Raw genomic sequence first — 18,123 nt, 5'->3', positions numbered from 1 at the left:
TACACATGAAGGAAAGGTGATCAGGCCTCCACTTCAGGTACCAGTCCAGTGTAATATTGAATAAATATTACAGTGAAAAACTCACTTTTATTTATTAAACCCCCCTGGGAATCGAACCCGGGACCTCCAGAACGGTAGGCGAGCATGCTGACTACGGAGGCGGACCGGATCAAAATTTAAAAATTAAACAAAGTTTATTGGATTGAATTCTAAATGTATTTATGTATATTATATTTATATATGTATGTTAAGACATTATCAAACACTCAATGTGTTTGATAACGTATTAATAAGACGAAACGCGTCACGTATTAACATATACATAAATAAATGTAGAATTCAATCCAATAAACCTTGTTTAATTTTGGATATGTTACCCAACAATTATATACTTAATGTTTTTTCGGAATTTTATTCATCATTTATTTTATTTACAACATTTTGAGTGTGTCCAAATACTTTTTCACAAAATCTGGATTATCTCCAATTACAGGAGTTATTTTTATACTAGTAAAAGAGTTTCTGCTCAAAAGAAAGCTTCTATTCTTATTGGTGAGATCACCAATAGATGTCTCTATTGAAGTTCTAGTGATTCAAGAATAATGTTTCAAAATTGGTTCATATATATAGAACTTCCAAGAATTTGAGTAGTGTGGTTGTCAATGGGTAGAATTGGTGAATGTTACACATGTGTAAAGTGATCACTTAAACCAGCCTACGATGGTTGTAAGCCCTGTAAATGCCCAGACTTCCATAGCTTTGTTGAGATGTTAAAAAAATATATGACAAAATATCTCCTATAATTGCAGATAATCCAGATTTGTGAACAAGCAGTTGGACACACTTAGAATGTTGTAAATATATTTATTTTTCATATGATCATTAGTTACCACATCACATCAATACAAATTATAACAATATAGGTAAAACATTTTGAGTGTGTCCAAATACTTGTTCACAAAATCTGGATTATCTCCAATTACATTTTAGTTGCACAGTAAAAAGTTCAATAAGTGGCTTGATATTTATTTTTAATACATTGTATTACATTTTCAAACTTTAAGAACATTCTCCTGAAAAAACAAGTTTTTTGATTTATGACGTTCTTGAAAGGAGTAATAATAATAATAATAATTAAATATCGAGCCACTTATTGAACTTTTTACTGTGCAACAGATCTTTTAGGTAAAACCTGAAGGTTTTTTTCTACATTTGAAAAAAAATTCAGTATATTTAAAAAAAATAATTAAATAGACCTTCTCTTCAAAATACAAAAACAACACTTTCTGCCCTGTAGCGGGTAAATATTAAGATAAAAATATGCCTCTTTTGCTGGGATATAGTACGTTTTCTGGGCATTCCGAAAACATGCACAACTGAAAATTGGCGATTTTTGATTTATGACGTTCTTGAAAGGAGTGAGCGATATGTTATTTTTGTTAAATGTTCTGTTGGATTTCCAATAACAAAAAGATATTAATAATATAGAATTGCAAGTAAATATGCTTCCTTTGACTTGTTTTTAGGTCTCAATGACGTTCTCGCAATCCTATCTTCAAGTAATACAACCGAATTGGATGTTCACTTCATAACCAAAGAGCGTGTAGAACTTGAAGCATTTTTTGTGGAGAAATTGAAATTCAACCGATCCGTCGATACTTGTAAGAACTTCTTTAGGCATTGCAGCTCTCCATTGCACATACTGCACGGGGTGGCTCTGTACATATCCCAAGATATTCTTTCTTCTTCTATGAAAAAGATTATTTTGTTTACAAGGTAAGGAGATATTTGAGTACTTATTAACTATACTTACAGTTACAATGATTAAAGAAAACACTTGTTTTTTACCACTTGAGTTTTATTATAGACTACATGTTTCAGAAGTTAAACTTCCATCATTCAGGTCTGTATAATAACTATATATTTTAGTTATTATACAGACCTGAATGATGGAAGTTTAACTTCTGAAACATGTAGTCTATAATAAAACTCAAGTGGTAAAAAACAAGTGTTTTCTTTAATCATTGTAACATGTCTTACCACAAAGTTAATGCCGAAACAATAAATAAAATATACTTACAGCTTGCATATATGTGACACTTTTTAAACTGTGGCTAATGCCCAACAATTTAATATGTAGGTACGTCTGTGACACCTTTTTAACCCAACAGTTTAACATACAGGTACGTCTGTGACACCTTTTTAGCCCAACAGTTTGACACACAGGTGTGTCTGTGACACCTTTATTAGCCCAATAGTTAGGCTCACAGGCACATCTGTGATACCTTTATTAGTCCTACAGTTTGGCACAGAAGTGTGTCTGTGACACCTTTATTAGACCAACAGTTTGGCACAAAGGCACATCTTTGATACCTTTATTAGCTCAACAGTTGGGCACATAGGCATGTCTGTCACATCCTTATTAGCCAACAGTTTGCCACACAGACACGTCTGTGATACCTTTATTAGCCCAACAGTTTGGCACACAGACATCTGTGATACCTTTATCATCTATTACCTCCATTATCATGTTTATTATTATTTCAGCATTTACTTTGTGGTAATACATGATTTAATTGTAAATAAAATGGTTTTTACCACTTCAGTGTTATATTTTAACCCTTTGAACGCTTTAAGCAAAAAAGTTGATTTGAATAATGCTGATTGTTGATTGACAAATTTTCCATAAAAAATTAAGTATTCTATAAAATTCCTTTTATTTCTTTTTATTTGTTTACTTTAGTCCATGGCTTGTTAAAGCCATGGACTATAGTCGATTTACACATCCAAAGGGTTAATATAGTTTACATTCAAACCCGTAGATGGAAGCACCTGTAGCTTCCAAAACTAGTTGTAACAATATAATACTCAAATGGTAAATAACAAGTGTTTTATTTATAACCTCCATTATCCATTTATGAATGTGTGGGGTTGTGGTCCCGTGGTTAGTGTCGCGGACTCTTAAGTCAGAGTTTCTCGGTTCGAACCCACTCTATCACAATTTGATACCTATTTCTAAGAATGAGCCGCTTAGGCTCACAGAAATAGTATGAAATTGAAATATTTGTGTAAATAATAAAAACACAAATATTTCTATAATTTATATTTTGTGATTTTCCATTTTATAATTAAAATGTAACTTTGTTTTAAAGTCACTATAAAATGATTTTAAAACAAAGTTACATTTTAATAATACAAATATTTTTCTTTAAAAAAATGATTAATTATAAGAATAGCTATTTTATGCTTAGTTTCATTATTTAATGACTTTATGGATAATGTAAGCAGGTTGTACAACCAAATACCAGGTCATCAAATAGTATTGCATTTAATCTTTGTCCTTTTTTTACAGATCAGAAAATCAAGTTTTAATGTTTATAAATTTGCTTTATGACATTTTACCAGTAAGATGCGCCATCGTACCATCCGGGTGCATTGTAAAACCAAAGCTAGATCATTTTGCACCGGACGATTCTCCGGAAACTCAGTCCGACAACATGGATATTAGCGAAGAGTGCAATACTGACTGTGAAGGAACGGATTTGCTGGAATACGCTTCTGTTATGGAGAGACAGATGGAGGCTGTGTCTCTACATTTGGAGAAGTGTATGGAAGTTATGTCGGAAGCCAATTTGAAGAAAGTTTCGTCAAAGAGTGAGGGAGGTTCTATGAATATCGACGTGATGGCTCTAGGAAAAGATAAATACAAGGACTTGTGGGATTTCCTGATGTCACATACGATCATGCGCAATGATCTACTCAATAAAATACTTTCAAAATAAAAATAAAAAACTAACAAACTAACCATCACGCCGCTTCCCCACAGGGGTAGGCAGAGAGAATAGAGCGCCACACCACTCTGTCCTTGCAAACATTCTTCGCCTCTTCCACGTTCATGCATCTCCTCATACATACCCGCCGATTGTTACGACTCCTAACCTGACCACTTTCAAGTATTTAGCATACCTGATCGTGCCATGTTTTTCTCGGTCTTCCTCTGCTTCTTTTCCCACTAACATTCGCCTCATAAATTTGTTTTACCGTTCTTTCGTCACTCATTCGTTCCACATGTCCAAACCATCTCAACACACCTTTCTTAATTTTATCGATAATGCTTATCTCAGCTTTGCATTCCTTCCTTATTTCACTATTCGCACATCTATCATACATCGTTTTGTCGCACATTCTTCTGAGAGATCGCATTTCGACTGCATTCAGTCTACTTTCATCCTTCTTTTGCCAACTCCATGTTTCACTTCCATACATTAGAGTTGGAACCAGGACTCCGTTGTGCACTGCCAGTTTAGCTTCCGCTGATAGGTTTTTATTTGCTATAACTGATTTCAGTGCACCGTTCACTTTGTTCCCAGCATTCACTCACTTTCAAAATAAACATTAGCTAATTAACCATCACGCCGCTTCTCTGCAAGGGTAGGCAGAGAGAATAGAACACCACACCACTCTGTCTTTGCAAACATTCCTCGCTTCTTCTACATTCATGCATCTCTCATATGTATTACTTATAACCCCTTATCCGCACCCGATGGTGCATAGGGCACTGCACCGAATTGACGCAGTGTTATCTTGATCATTACTTACATGAAGGAAAGGTAACATCACTCTTGTGCTCTCCTCATATGTACCCGCCAATTATTCGGACTCCTGACCTGACCTATTTCAAATATTTGACCTACTTGATCATGCCAAGTTTTCCTCGGTCTTTTTCTGCTCTTATTTCCAACTATAAATTTGTTTTACTGTTTTATCTTCACTCATTCGTTCCACGTGTCCAAACCATCTTAACAAACCTATCTTAATTTTATCGAAAGTCTTTATCCTCAGCCTTGCATTCTTTCCGTATATCAATAATCACCATTCCAACATCTATCATAAACTGCACATTCGTCTGAGAGATCTTATGTCAACTGTTTTAAGTCTACTTTCATCCTTCATTTGCTAACTCCATCTTAACTTCCATACATTAGAGTTATTTTACCAAGACTCCATTGTGAACTGCCAGTTTAGCTTTCGCTGTTTAAAAAACATTTCTATGTTAAAATAACTAACTAACTAACTAACTAACCATCACGCCGCTTCCCCGCAGGTAGGGTAGGCAGAGAGAATAGAGCGCCACACCACTCTGTCCTTGCAAACATTCTTCGCCTCTTCCACGTTCATGCATCTCCTCATACATACCCGCCGATTGTTACGACTCCTAACCTGACCACTTTCAAGTAGTTGGCATACCTGATCGTGCCATGTTTTTCTCGGTCTTCATTTCTGCTTCTTTTCCCACTAACATTCGCCTCATAAATTTGTTTTACCGTTCTTTCCTCACTCATTCGTTCTACATGTCCAAACCATCTCAACACACCTTTCTTAATTTTATCGATAATGCTTATCACAGCTTGCATTCCTTCCTTATTTCACTATTCGCACATCTATCATACATCGTTTTGTCGCACATTCTTCTGAGAGAAACCTATCAGCGGAAGCTAAACTGGCAGTGCACAACAAAGTCCTGGTTTCAACTCTAATGTATGGAAGTGAAACATGGAGTTGGCAAAAGAAGGATGAAAGTAGACTGAATGCAGTCGAAATGCGATCTCTCAGAAGAATGTTAAAATAAACATTTGTTTTTGATCATTTATCACTTGGTGAATACCACAATTTCTTAAAATCTATTGTGACACGTGTTTCGATGCAATCCGCATCATTTTAATAATAAAAAGGCATCATAGGGGAAAATGATTTATTAGATAATCTCAGAAATAAAAACAAAAATGAAACATATATAATTTCAGTCTCCAGTAATTGTAAGTTTCATAAGGCACTATGTTAAAACAGAGAAAACATAAAAATACATACTTAAATAATCAACTCTAGATTACGGGACATTTGTAAATTTACGACGGACGACGGAGGCAACACATCGCTCACTCCTTTCAAGAACGTCATAAATCAAAAATCGTCAATTTTCAGCTGTGCGTGTTTTCGGAATGCCCAGAAAATGTACTATATCCCAGCAAAAGCGGCATATTTTTATCTTAATATTTACCCGGTACAGGGCAGAAAGTGTTGTTTTTGCATTTTGAAGAAAAGGTATTGTTTAATTATTTTTTTAAATAAACTAAACATTTTTCAAATGGAGAAAAAACCTTCAGGTTTTGTTGACCTAAAAAGATTTGTTGCACTGTAAAAAGTTCAATAAGTGGCTTGATATTTATTTTTAAAACATTGTGTTATATTTTTAAACTTTAAAAACGCTCTCCTGAAAAATCAAGTTTTTTGATTTATGACGTTCTTGAAAGGAGTGAGCGACATGTAAAGAATGTAGTGACAACTAGCATGTATTTTAAATTTTTACTATTATATTATATTTTATGTTTGTATTTTATATAAAGTTCTCAAAAAACATGTCGCAATGTGCTCCAAAGAGCAAAAGCAAGGAGACAGACAGTTGCTGACTGATATCAAGGTCCGGAAGGTGTCCTATCTGGGGCATGTGCTGAGAGGAGACAAGAACGAGCTATTGCACCTAATAGGGGGTCGACGAGGTGTGGGCAGAAGGCAGATCTCCTGGCTCCGGAATATACGAGATTGGACAGGAAACAGGACCATGAAGACGCCGTTTAGAGTTGCCCAAGACAAGGGCAATTACTCTCAAGCGACAGTCGACGTCAGGGGGACATGACATGATACGAACAGAAGAAGGAACGTTTTGGTAAAATGTGAGTTTTGCTTATTGTCATATACATTCTACGACAGTCCCCCTATTAACACATTGTTTGTGGGAAACGCTTAAAAGCGTCTTTTACATACTGTTGGTAAAGAATGGGAGATGCTTATAAGCGTTCTATTTGCTTACTTTGGGCTAGAAACGCCAAAAAACATTGTACAGATTGGAATTGGGTTTGCGGTTACTTGCGATTAGGACACTTGGTCAGATGTTGAACACAACATCTTCAGCTCTGATGTTAAACCGCATAATAGACAAGAATGAAGGAGGTGTCATATGTTGCTGCAGACCAATCAATCCACAGGATTGGGACCAAAGAAGAAGGTTGCTTGTGATTAGTGTATGCAGGGTTGAAGAGAAATCCGTGTAACAATGTGCAAAGGTACATTGAAACAAAGTCCCGCAATCTAGGGTTAAAACAGTGAACATTGTCATCCGATATATGAATAACATCCTTCAGTTGGTGTTCATGACGAGGCAGACTCCCTGCAGGATCCAGTGGCTGTCGTGCTCCTTGGTCCAGAGGTTTGACTCGAAGACAAGGCCGACTCCCATGGCGTTGCGTCGCAGGGAAGTCGTGTACACCGGAGTTTTGAGCGTGTTCTGAAATTAAAATCGAAAATTGCCCAAAATTAAAAACCTGAGTGTGTCCAAATATTCGTTTATTATAAGGAATCAATAATTAGGAATCAAATCAATAGCAAGACAGGACCCCACAAATTCTGTGATGGAGGCCTTGGGAGAACAAGAGAGGTGTCGGAAGACCCTAAAAGAGATGGTCCGACGACATTGTCGCTGTGGCGGGTAAAAACTGGCTGCAAGCAGCAACCAAACGGAGGAAATGGAAAAAAGAGAAAGGGCCTATATCCAGCAGTGGAGGTCAGAGGGCTCATAGAAGATAAGGAATCTGGTTATGTCAGTGACAACAACATCCCGCAATCGTGCATATGCTCGCAAGTCTAGTCTAGTAAGCGGGAGTCTCTGCTAGAAAGCAGTCTTATTGAGAGCTACCGACTAACTTATATATAGAATGACCCAAAGTCAAAGAACTAGCAACCATTTACTGATAATCTTCCATAACCTTCCCATATAAAATTCCGGATATGCTTATTTTTTGAGTTATTTCAAGTGTTCACAGCGCGCTTGGCTACATACAGTGCTGGAGGTCAGCGTTCGATTCCCAGGGAGGTGACAATAAATATAACCACATTTTGAAATCTCATCACCGATGAAGGAGAATATGGAAGTCTGGGTATATACAAGACCAGTTAAGTGATCGCTTAACACACGTGTAACATTCACCGAATCTACCCGTGACTGACTACCACACTACTTGTTACAGACGTCTCGGGTGGAAACCGCCTGCTTATTAAATTTGGTCTGCCTATCACTCGACGGTCACATTATCCTCGGGTCGTAATCCGAAGAGAAAATCAGTAACTCTGAGGTGCAAGTTCGTCTCATATCTGTTACTGGTGACTCCTTTAGAGAATCGCGGCTGTCTGAAGTCCGTAGGGTAATCAAGTCCAAACTGAAGTCCAGGGTGCTAGCGAAGGTACAAGTTCTTCTAGTTTCCGGATCGTAGCGGAGGAGCGAAGTGGATAAGTAAAACAAACAGAGGCTGGTAGATTACCGATTTTATTTCGACATTGTGGTCCTATATATACTTCAACGTTCGCATCGTGGCTCGACCGGCCAGGGGCAGGCAGGGGGAAGCCGACCAATTACGGCGTTAAAGGGAGAGGGAACACTTGCTTGCCGTCTCCCTCTAGCACGTATAAGGACACTCCCTCTCTGTCGCCTCGGCCTAGTCGGGCGGGAGCTGCTTGGTTTAATAACATTTCACATTCAGTCACCTTACTTATTTTATTAAATGTTTTCTTCTTCTTTTTGTAGATCATTAGGATCTGTTTGAACTCCGCGCTAAAGAGATTAACGCCACAGACAGCCGGAGCAGCCGGGAGGTGGCTTTAAACTCCGCGCTCATGACTTTGTCTCTTCAGCGCGGAGTTCGAAGCCGCCTCCCGGCTGCTCCGGCTGTCCGTGGCGTTAATCTCTTCAGCGCAGAGTTCGAAGCCGCCTCCCGGCTGCTCCGGCTGTCCGTGGCGTTAATCTCTTCAGCGCAGAGTTCGAAGCCGCCTCCCAGCTGCTCCGGCTGTCCGTGGCGTCGGGGGAGATGGCATCTCTTCAGCGCGGAGTTCGAAGCCGCCTCCCGGCTGCTCCGGCTGTCCGTGGCGTTAATCTCTTCAGCGCAGAGTTCGAAGCAGCCTCCCGGCTGCTCCGGCTGTCCGTGGCGTCGGGGGAGATGGCATCTCTTCAGCGCGGAGTTCGAAGCCGCCTCCCGGCTGCTCCAGCTGTCCGTGGCGTTAATCTCTTCAGCGCGGAGTTCGAAGCCGCCTCCCGGCTGCTCTGGCTGTCCGTGGCGTTAATCTTTTCAGCGCGGAGTTCGAAGCCCCCTCCCAGCTGCTCCGGCTGTCCGCGGCTTCGGGGGTGTTGGCAGCGACTTTTAATTTCTTTAGCCCGGAGTTCAAATCCGTCGGGGGAGATGGCATCTCTTCAGCGTGGAGTTCGAAGCCGCCTCCCAGCTGCTCCGGCTGTCCGTGGCGTCGGGGGAGATGGCATCTCTTCAGCGCGGAGTTCGAAGCCGCCTCCCGGCTGCTCCGGCTGTCCGTGGCGTTAATCTCTTCAGCGCAGAGTTCGAAGCCGCCTCCCGGCTGCTCCGGCTGTCCGTGGCGTCGGGGGAGATGGCATCTCTTCAGCGTGGAGTTCGAAGCCGCCTCCCGGCTGCTCCGGCTGTCCGTGGCGTTAATCTCTTCAGCGCGGAGTTCGAAGCCGCCTCCCGGCTGCTCCGGCTGTCCGTGGCGTCGGGGGAGATGGCATCTCTTCAGCGTGGCGTTAATCTCTTCAGCGCAAAGTTCGAAGCCGCCTCCCAGCTGCTCCGGCTGTCCGTGGCGTCGGGGTAGATGGCATCTCTTCAGCGTGGCGTTAATCTCTTCAGCGCAGAGTTCGAAGCCGCTTCCCAGCTGCTCCGGCTGTCCGTGGCGTCGGGGGAGATGGCATCTCTTCAGCGTGGCGTTAATCTCTTCAGCGCAAAGTTCGAAGCCGCCTCCCAGCTGCTCCGGCTGTCCGTGGCGTCGGGGGAGATGGCATCTCTTCAGCGCGGAGTTCGAAGCCGCCTCCCGGCTGCTCCGGCTGTCCGTGGCGTTAATCTCTTCAGCGCGGAGTTCGAAGCCGCCTCCCGGCTGCTCCGGCTGTCCGTGGCGTTAATCTCCTCAGCGCGGAGATCGAAGCCGCCTCCCGGCTGCTCCGGCTGTCCGCGGCGTTAATCTCTTCAGCGCGGAGTTCGAAGCCGCCTCCCGGCTGCTCCGGCTGTCCGTAGCGTTAATCTCCTCAGCGCGGAGTTCGAAGCCGCCTCCCGACTGCTCCGGCTGTCCGCGGCGTTAATCTCCTCAGCGCGGAGTTCGAAGCCGCCTCCCGGCTGCTCCGGCTGTCCGCGACGTTAATCTCCTCAGCGCGGAGATCGAAGCCGTCTCCCGGCTGCTCCGGCTGTCCGCGGCGTTAATCTCTTCAGCGCGGAGTTCGAAGCCGCCTCCCGGCTGCTCCGGCTGTCCGCGGCGTTAATCTCTTCAGCGCGGAGGTCGAAGCCGCCTCCCGGCTGCTCCGGCTGTCCGCGGCGTTAATCTCTTCAGCGCGGAGGTCGAAGCCGCCTCCCGGCTGCTCCGGCTGTCTGAATTTGCAACACTAGTTAGTCGTGGGGTGGGTCGCTGGGTGTCTTTTGATTGCGTCTCATTGGCCATCAGAGGTTAACACTTTGTACCTTATATTGTCTGGGAGTGGGGGGTGGAGTGGCGTACCTGCAGGTTGAGCTTGTGCGCCTCGGTGGGGATGATGTAGATGATGGGCAGCTCCGTGACCAGCACCTTGGGATGCGAGCGCTTCAGGCAGCCCTCCTCCACGTCCCAGCGCGACCCCTCCAGGAACAGCCCGCACACGTAGCAGCCCTGGAAAGAAGAGCGCTAGCATATAATAATAATAATAAAAATTTGGATAATTTGTATTTATTGTAACTGCAGACAGTTGGTACACAAATTGAGTGTTTGATAATGTAAATAAGACGAAATGCGTCACATATTATCATGTATATGCTAATAAAAGTAGAATTCAATCCAATAACCTTGTTTAATTTTTGATATATTACCCAAAAAAAAAATCTTTGTATTAACAACATTTTGAGTGTGTCCAAATGCTTGTTCACAAAATCTGGATTATCTCCAATTACAGGAGTTATTTTCATATTGTTTTTTGACATCTCATCAAAGATGAAGAAGAATATGGAAGTCCGGGCATTTGCGAGGCTGACGACCGTCATAGGCTGTTAACTGATCACTTTACACACGTGTGACATTCGCCAATTCTACCCATTATAGACAACCACACTGCTCAAATTCTTGGAAGTTCTATATACATATATGAACCAATTTTGAAACATTGTTCTTGAATCACGTTCTTGAGGTCCGAATCCTGGATTATAATCACACACATAATAAAAGAGTTTCTGCTAAAAAAAAAAGGTTCTTTTCATCTCACCAATAGATGTCTCAAGTGAAATTCTAGTGATTCAAGAACAATGTTTCAAAATTGGTTCATTATATATATATATATATATATAGAACTTCCAAGAAAAACCAGCCTATGACGGTTATTGAACAATATCTCATTGGATATTGATCTGTTCTATATGTCTGAAGGAGTTCTCCGAAGTTGGATTCTTCTACACCTTTAGCAATAGTATTCTTGCTTATTTTCTGTTTTTGTTAACGTATACGATTTAAATTTGAGTTCGTAATGTGTATATTATCTAAAAATAAAACAAAATAAAACAAATTGAAATAAATTGAAATTGAAATTATTATATATTCTTCTTCATCTTTGATGAGATGTCAAAAAATTATATCTTTGTATTGTCTGCAAAAAATCATAGACTTTAGATGAGACTGACTTGAGATGTAAAATGCGAAAATTAAATAAACGATAGAGCGTGGTTCGCACAGCAGCCGCTTTAGGCGCTCGAGGAACCACACTCCTATACAGAGGAGTTTCACGTGGTTTCCTCCCAGCAATGAGCACATGCTGATAAGTTCCTGTTTAGCCCACACTAGATTATCCCTCCTGTTCCCAACACAGATTCAAATAAAAATATATTTAATTAGCTAGAAGAAACATGAATCCACTAAATGATCTATAAACCTTGTACATAATAAGCAAGGTAAATAATAAATGTAATTCCCATCTAAAAAAAAAAAACACACTCCTATCACGCATGTCCCGTAATTCTGGACACATCGCTCACTCCTTTCAAGAACGTCATAAATCAAAAAACTTGATTTTTCAGGAGAACGTTTTTAAAGTTTAAAAATATAATACAATGTATTAAAAATAAATATCAAGCCACTTATTGAACTTTTTACTGTGCAACAGATCTTTTTAGGTAAAACCTGAAGGTTTTTTCTCCATTTAAAAAATATTTAGTTTATTTAAAAAAATAATTAAACAATACCTTTTCTTCAAAATGCAAAAACAACACTTTCTGCCCTGTAGCTGGTAAATATTAAGTTAAAAATATGCCTCTTTTGCTGGGATATAGTACATTTTCTGGGCATTCTGAAAACATGCACAACAGAAAATTGACAATTTTTGATTTACGACGTTCTTGAAAGGAGTGAGCGACATGTCCCGCTAGAGAGAGGCCTCACCGTGACGGGTCTCTCCTCCACCTGGTCGGGGTCCTGGAAGCTGGTGACGCGCGTGAACTGCGTGGAGCGGTCCAGGGGCCACGTGTACAGGCGGCACGCCATCTGCACGTGCGCCGTGAGGTAGGCTTCCGGGATGTGCAGCCCGGACAGCCAGATCACCACCGGCTCCTCCTTCGTAGCCTGCCAACAACCATTAATATGACTGATCAATCCGAAACTCTTCAATTCTTGAAGGCAAATTCTACAAAGCAGATTCCATAAAACAGATGATCAGGTTGTGGTCAGTGTCGCAGACTCTTAAGTCAGAGTTTCTCGGTTCGAACCCACTCTACCACAATTTGATATCTATGTCTAATAAAGAGCCGCTTAGGCTCACAGAAATAGTATAAAATTGAAATATTTGTGTAAATAATAAAAACACAAATATTTCTCTTTAAAAAAATATATTCCATAGCTACACGTCATATTATATTTTAAACCATATTTTACAGATTACAAGACCACACTTCATAATGTGGTTGCATTATGCAGATGCAATCACAGATACACGCAGTACAAGTGCCATTTTAGAAATAAATATCACCGGACTTTAGTTAAGCGCGGGCGGTGAATGTAGGTCCATATTCTTTTGGGGAAAGTTTTGTTTGGACGACCATGTATGGCCACACTCCCAGACAGGTTAACAGGGGTTACATCACCATACACATGTGTAAAATTCCCCATTCGCATGGCCCGAGTTCCGTGTCCCTAGTAGCTCGCTAGTGCTCGACTAGAACAGGGCGCAGAAGCATGGGTAGGTCCCAGACAAGATCGTCCGATGGCATTAAGAAAGTGGCAGGCCAGCACTGGAAGAGTCGCGTCCAACCGAGAACTGTGCAGGCCCAAGAGGGAGGCCTCTGTTCAATACTGGACACAAAAAGATGGCTGAAGTAAGTAAGTAAGGAAGTGTAGATATTGACATTGCAGGAGGCTAATCCCCCTTAAAAACAAGCCACAAGGCACACCAAGCTACACCAAGCAGAAGATATTACTGTATTAATAGTACCCATCTGTGGTTTTAGTAATGAATGGCATTAAAAAAGTGGTGGGCCAGCACTGGAAGAGAGTCGCTGAACACAGGAAGAAGGCTGAAGTAAAGTGAAGAGAGGCCTTTGTTCAATACTGGACACAAGAAGGTAGAAGTAAATTGAAGGGAGGCCTTTGTTGAATACTGGACACAAGAAGAAGGCTGAAGTAAAATGAAGGGAGGCCTTTGTTGAATACTGGACACAAGAAGAAGGCTGAAGTAAAGTGAAGGGAGGCCTTTGTTGAATACTGGACACAAGAAGAAGGCTGAAGTAAAATGAAGGGAGGCCTTTGTTGAATACTGGACACAAGAAGAAGGCTGAAGTAAAGCGAAGGGAGGCCTTTGTTGAATACTGAACACAAGAAAAAGGCTGGAATAAAGTAAAGTAAAGGGAGGCTTTTTTTTTAACACTGGACACAAGAAGGCTGAAGTAAAGTGAAGGGAGGCCTTTGTTGAATACTGGGCACAAGAAGAAGGCTGAAGTAAAGTGAAGGGAGGCCTTTGTTGAAGAGGGCTGTAGTATGTGTCTCACCCAGAGAGTGTACTGGGCGGCGCGCCTCATGAAGTGCTCCATCCAGCCGCCCAGGTTCTTGCAGGAGGCGGGCGCCAGCTTGCGCCACTCGGCGGGGATCTGCCCGTTGAAGAGCGAGTAGGCGATGTTGTCCAGCACTGCGTCCATGCCGATCTCCCCGGCCAGGGCCTTCCGCAGCAGCGAGAGCGTCTTGGACATCTTGGCTATCAAGTTATTGTACCTGGGGACAAATTTCAATTTCAATTAATATATACATTGTCCGCCTCCGTAGTGTAATGGTCAGTACGCTCATCTACCATACTGGAGGTCCCGAGTTCGATTCCCAGGGGGGGGTGGTCAAATAAATGTAAGTGATTTTTTCACTCTAATATTTAATCAATATTACCCTGGACTGGTACCTGAAGCGGAGGGCTAATCACCTTTTCTTCATGTGTAAATGGTCAAGATAACACTGCGTTTATATGACACAGTGCCCTATGCACCATTGGGGTACGGATAAGGGTTATATATATATATATATATATATATATATATATATATATATATATATATATATATATTATATATAACATATACATTACAAAAAAAAAAAAATTAAAGCGTACACATTAAGGGAAATATGCTAGATCGAAGATGTCGTTAGGTGGGGAAGGCAACGAAGGAGACAATGGTATGTGCATGTGAGGAGAATGGAACCATCCAGACACCAACACGTCGCACTGTACAGCCAACCCCATGGTAGACGACTCCTGGGCAGACCACCAAAGAGATGGGTCTATAACTGGGAATCGACGTCGCAGGAGGCTAATCTCTCTTAAAAACAGGCCGCAAGGCCTACAATAAGAAGAAGAAGAAGAAATATACATTAAAATAAAATATATGCAAGAACTATTGCTAAAGGTGTAGAAGAGTCCCGCTTTGGAAAACTCCTTCAGATACATAGAACAGATCAATATCCAATGAGATATTGTTGCGGTAGCTCTTCCTACAGCCATAACCATCGGCAGGTTGGTCCTGTGTATAGGAATGTGAAAACAATCTATGCCGACGCTGTCTTAGGTAACAATCGGGAAATAATCACATCCGGGTGATTCATCACAACATAATTCTTCTAACCCTTATCCGCACCCATTGGTGCATAGGGCACTGGATCTCGCAGTGTTATCTCGATCGTTACTTATATGAAGACAAGGTGATCACTCCTGCGCTTCAGGGAACAGTCCAGGTCAATATTAAATAAATATTAGAGTGTGAATTCACTAATATTAATTTTCACCCCCCCTGGGAATCGAACCCGGGACCTCCAGCACGGTATCTAAACACGCTAACCATTACACCACGGAGAAGGACAATCACTACACTTTAACTACATACAGTATTGAACAAAATGTTAGCAACGGTTCTCGGATTGACCAAAAACGCATGTGATCTACAGTTTGTGTAGTTGTAAGTGTGTGAGTAGAGCTATGGTAGTGGCGTGTAGTATTGCTTGCATGCTAGTGTAGTGATTCTCCTGAAGAAGAGACAGTATATCTTGAATATTGGTGTATATAACCACTCACCAATTTCAAGACTGTCTCTTCGTCAGGACGATGACTACACCAGCATGCAAACAATACTACACGTCACTACTATAGTACTACTCATACACTAACAACTACACAAACTATCACATGCGTTTTTGGTTAACTCGAGGACCAACATGCTATAGATCGCAGAACAACATGCGCCAACTGTGCGTCAGACCTATGCCTTTAGTGCATATTGTTCTGCAATCCTTAGTGCATGTCGGTCCTCAGGCCGACCGAAAATGCTCCTTACAAAGGCCCAGAACAGCAGAAAATAGGTGTCTGCAAAGAATTTTAAGCGTGCTGTGGTTTGACATTGTGAGGAATGAAGAGATAAGGCGTAGGACGCAGCTAATCTTGGTCACAACTGTCGTCAAGAACAGGCGATTCAGTTGGCTTGGCCATGTACTCCGCATGCCTCCCGAAAGCCGCCATCAAGCTTGCCTCTTTTACAAGGCATCAGGTTCGCGCCGCCCAGGACGACCACTGCTGACAATTCATCGGCAGCTCTCATCTGAACTTCGGAACGCGAATCTGACTTGGGAGGATGCAAGGGAGCTGGCGGTCGACAGAAAAGCCAGTTAGAAACAGTTTGTGGACTTGATATGCTCCACACAAGGAGCGGATATGGTTAAATATAATCTTATAAAGGTGGAGACTGACCGGAGCATTTGGTGTCAGGGTATTCAGTCTGTCAGTGTATTCAGGCAGTCAGTACAGCGAGCCGAGCGCTCCATCCATAGTTTCGGATGCTCGCCGCGAGCGATGTTACGACGTTATGTTACAACGAAATGCTCCGGTCAGTTTCCACCTTAAAATGCAGTTCTGCTGGGTAGTATTTACCTCTCAAGCTCTTGCAACAGGACGATAAAGGAAGGAGTGATGCTCATTTCAAACTGCTTCCTGACCCGCCATATTTCAAACTCTGCCGGCATCTTGCTCAGTATATCACTGGCTACGTTATCTATGAAGTCGTCTCTGCTAATTCCACCGCCCACAGCACCTGCAAATTTACTTATTAAAATTACAATACAGATCAATTTCAATTTATATGTAAAAATAAAACTCTTAACTTTTTCCGGACCCCTAAAAATTAAAAAAAAAAATCTAGGTAGACAGTTACATTCCAATTGGAAAGAAATCTTTTGTCCTCTGCTTCACATACTGTTTTAATAGATACGAATGACAAAAATGTAAGCTTGGAATTTAAATAAATAATATCATTATTATTAACAACCAACTAGTTTCGGCAACAACCTGTTGCCCTCTTCAGGGTTTCATTTATGACCATAAATTTATAAATTAAACCCTGAAGAAGCAAAAGGTTGTTGCCGAAACTAGTTGGTTGTTTATAAATATGTGAGTGGATCAAAAAACAAAGTATTTTTATTTCTCAAAATAATATATCAATATGATCCACAAAGTGAATGCTTTCAATATTGAAAACATAATATATAATAAATATTAGAGTGAAAAAATCACTTATATTTATTTGACCCCCCCCCTGGGAATCGAACCCGGGACCTCCAGTACGGTGGCCAAGCGTGCTGACCATTACACTATGGAGGCGGATAAAATATACGGATACAGTTTTCTAAAGGTAGCGATGAAAAATATTGACATTTTTATTATTTAAGCTTATAATTTGACCAGATAATTTATTCACAACATTTTGAGTGTGTTCAAATAATTACACAAAATCTGGATTATCTCCAATTACAGGAGGTCTTTTCCTATTATTTTTTTACATCTCATCAAAGATGAAAAAGAATATGAGAGTTTGGGCATTTACAGGGCAGACGACCGTCATAGGCTGGTTTAAGTGATCACTTTACACACGTGTAACATTTACCAATTTTACCCATTATTGACAGCCACACTACTCAAATTCTTGGAAGCTCTATATATATGAACAAATTTTGAAACTTTGTTCTTGAATCACTAGAACTTCACTAGAGACATCTATTGGTGAGATGAAAAGAAGCTTTTTACTGAGCAGAAACTCTTTTATTAGTATGTGAGGTCCGAATCCTAGATTATAATCTCACACACATGAGAGACGCCAAAAAATGTCATTTTAATTTTAATATTTAAGCTTATAATTTGACCAGATAATCATTATTATTATCTGGTCAAATTATAAGCTTTAATAATGAAAATAAAAATGACGTTTTCTGGTGTTTCTCATGTGTGTGATTATAATGCAGGATTCGGACCTCACATAAAAATATTAAAATTGAAAAATCAGTATAGGGTCAAATAAGTTTGGGAACCTATGGCTCAAATTATGAGTACTAGCCTGTTTGCGGTTGAAGCTCAATAAGATGTCCCCAAATATCCTTGACGGCCTGGGTGTAGTATCCAATCTCCGCATTGGGGTGCAGCCCAAACACCTCCGGGGAGTTGGCCAACGGGAGGTGATCAATTTCCTCTGGAAAAATCATAAATCAGACAGATATTTATCA

The 18,123-nt window shown here is 41.2% G+C and overlaps 2 protein-coding genes across 3 annotated transcripts in view; one reads left to right on the top strand and one right to left on the bottom strand.

Moving 5' to 3' along the window:
- Window positions 1–6,965, top strand: part of LOC148300134 (uncharacterized) — a 151,316-nt gene extending 144,351 nt beyond the window's left edge. For both annotated transcript variants that reach the window (XM_088275194.1, XM_088275193.1), the window contains exons 6-7: window positions 1,527–1,776; window positions 3,353–6,965. In XM_088275194.1, coding sequence (XP_088131320.1) covers window positions 1,527–1,776; window positions 3,353–3,782 — 680 coding nt within the window. In that variant the 3' untranslated portion in view covers window positions 3,783–6,965. The remainder of the gene's footprint in view (window positions 1–1,526; window positions 1,777–3,352) is intronic.
- Window positions 6,966–7,053: 88 nt separating this feature from the next.
- Dhc98D (Dynein heavy chain at 89D) overlaps window positions 7,054–18,123 on the bottom strand; it is a gene marked incomplete at its 5' end in the record, with an annotated part of 155,605 nt that continues 144,535 nt past the window's right edge. The window contains 6 exons of the mRNA XM_088275208.1: window positions 7,054–7,342; window positions 10,594–10,740; window positions 12,493–12,672; window positions 14,091–14,310; window positions 16,502–16,661; window positions 17,958–18,089. Coding sequence (XP_088131334.1) covers window positions 7,196–7,342; window positions 10,594–10,740; window positions 12,493–12,672; window positions 14,091–14,310; window positions 16,502–16,661; window positions 17,958–18,089 — 986 coding nt within the window. The remainder of the gene's footprint in view (window positions 7,343–10,593; window positions 10,741–12,492; window positions 12,673–14,090; window positions 14,311–16,501; window positions 16,662–17,957; window positions 18,090–18,123) is intronic.

Source organism: Brachycentrus maculatus, unplaced genomic scaffold, assembly GCF_059751285.1.
Source record: "Brachycentrus maculatus isolate JH-2025_06_01 unplaced genomic scaffold, ASM5975128v1 h1tg000817l, whole genome shotgun sequence".
In the NCBI taxonomy this organism is placed as follows: Eukaryota; Metazoa; Arthropoda; class Insecta; order Trichoptera; family Brachycentridae; genus Brachycentrus; species Brachycentrus maculatus.
This window is presented reverse-complemented; position numbering and strand designations above follow the sequence as displayed.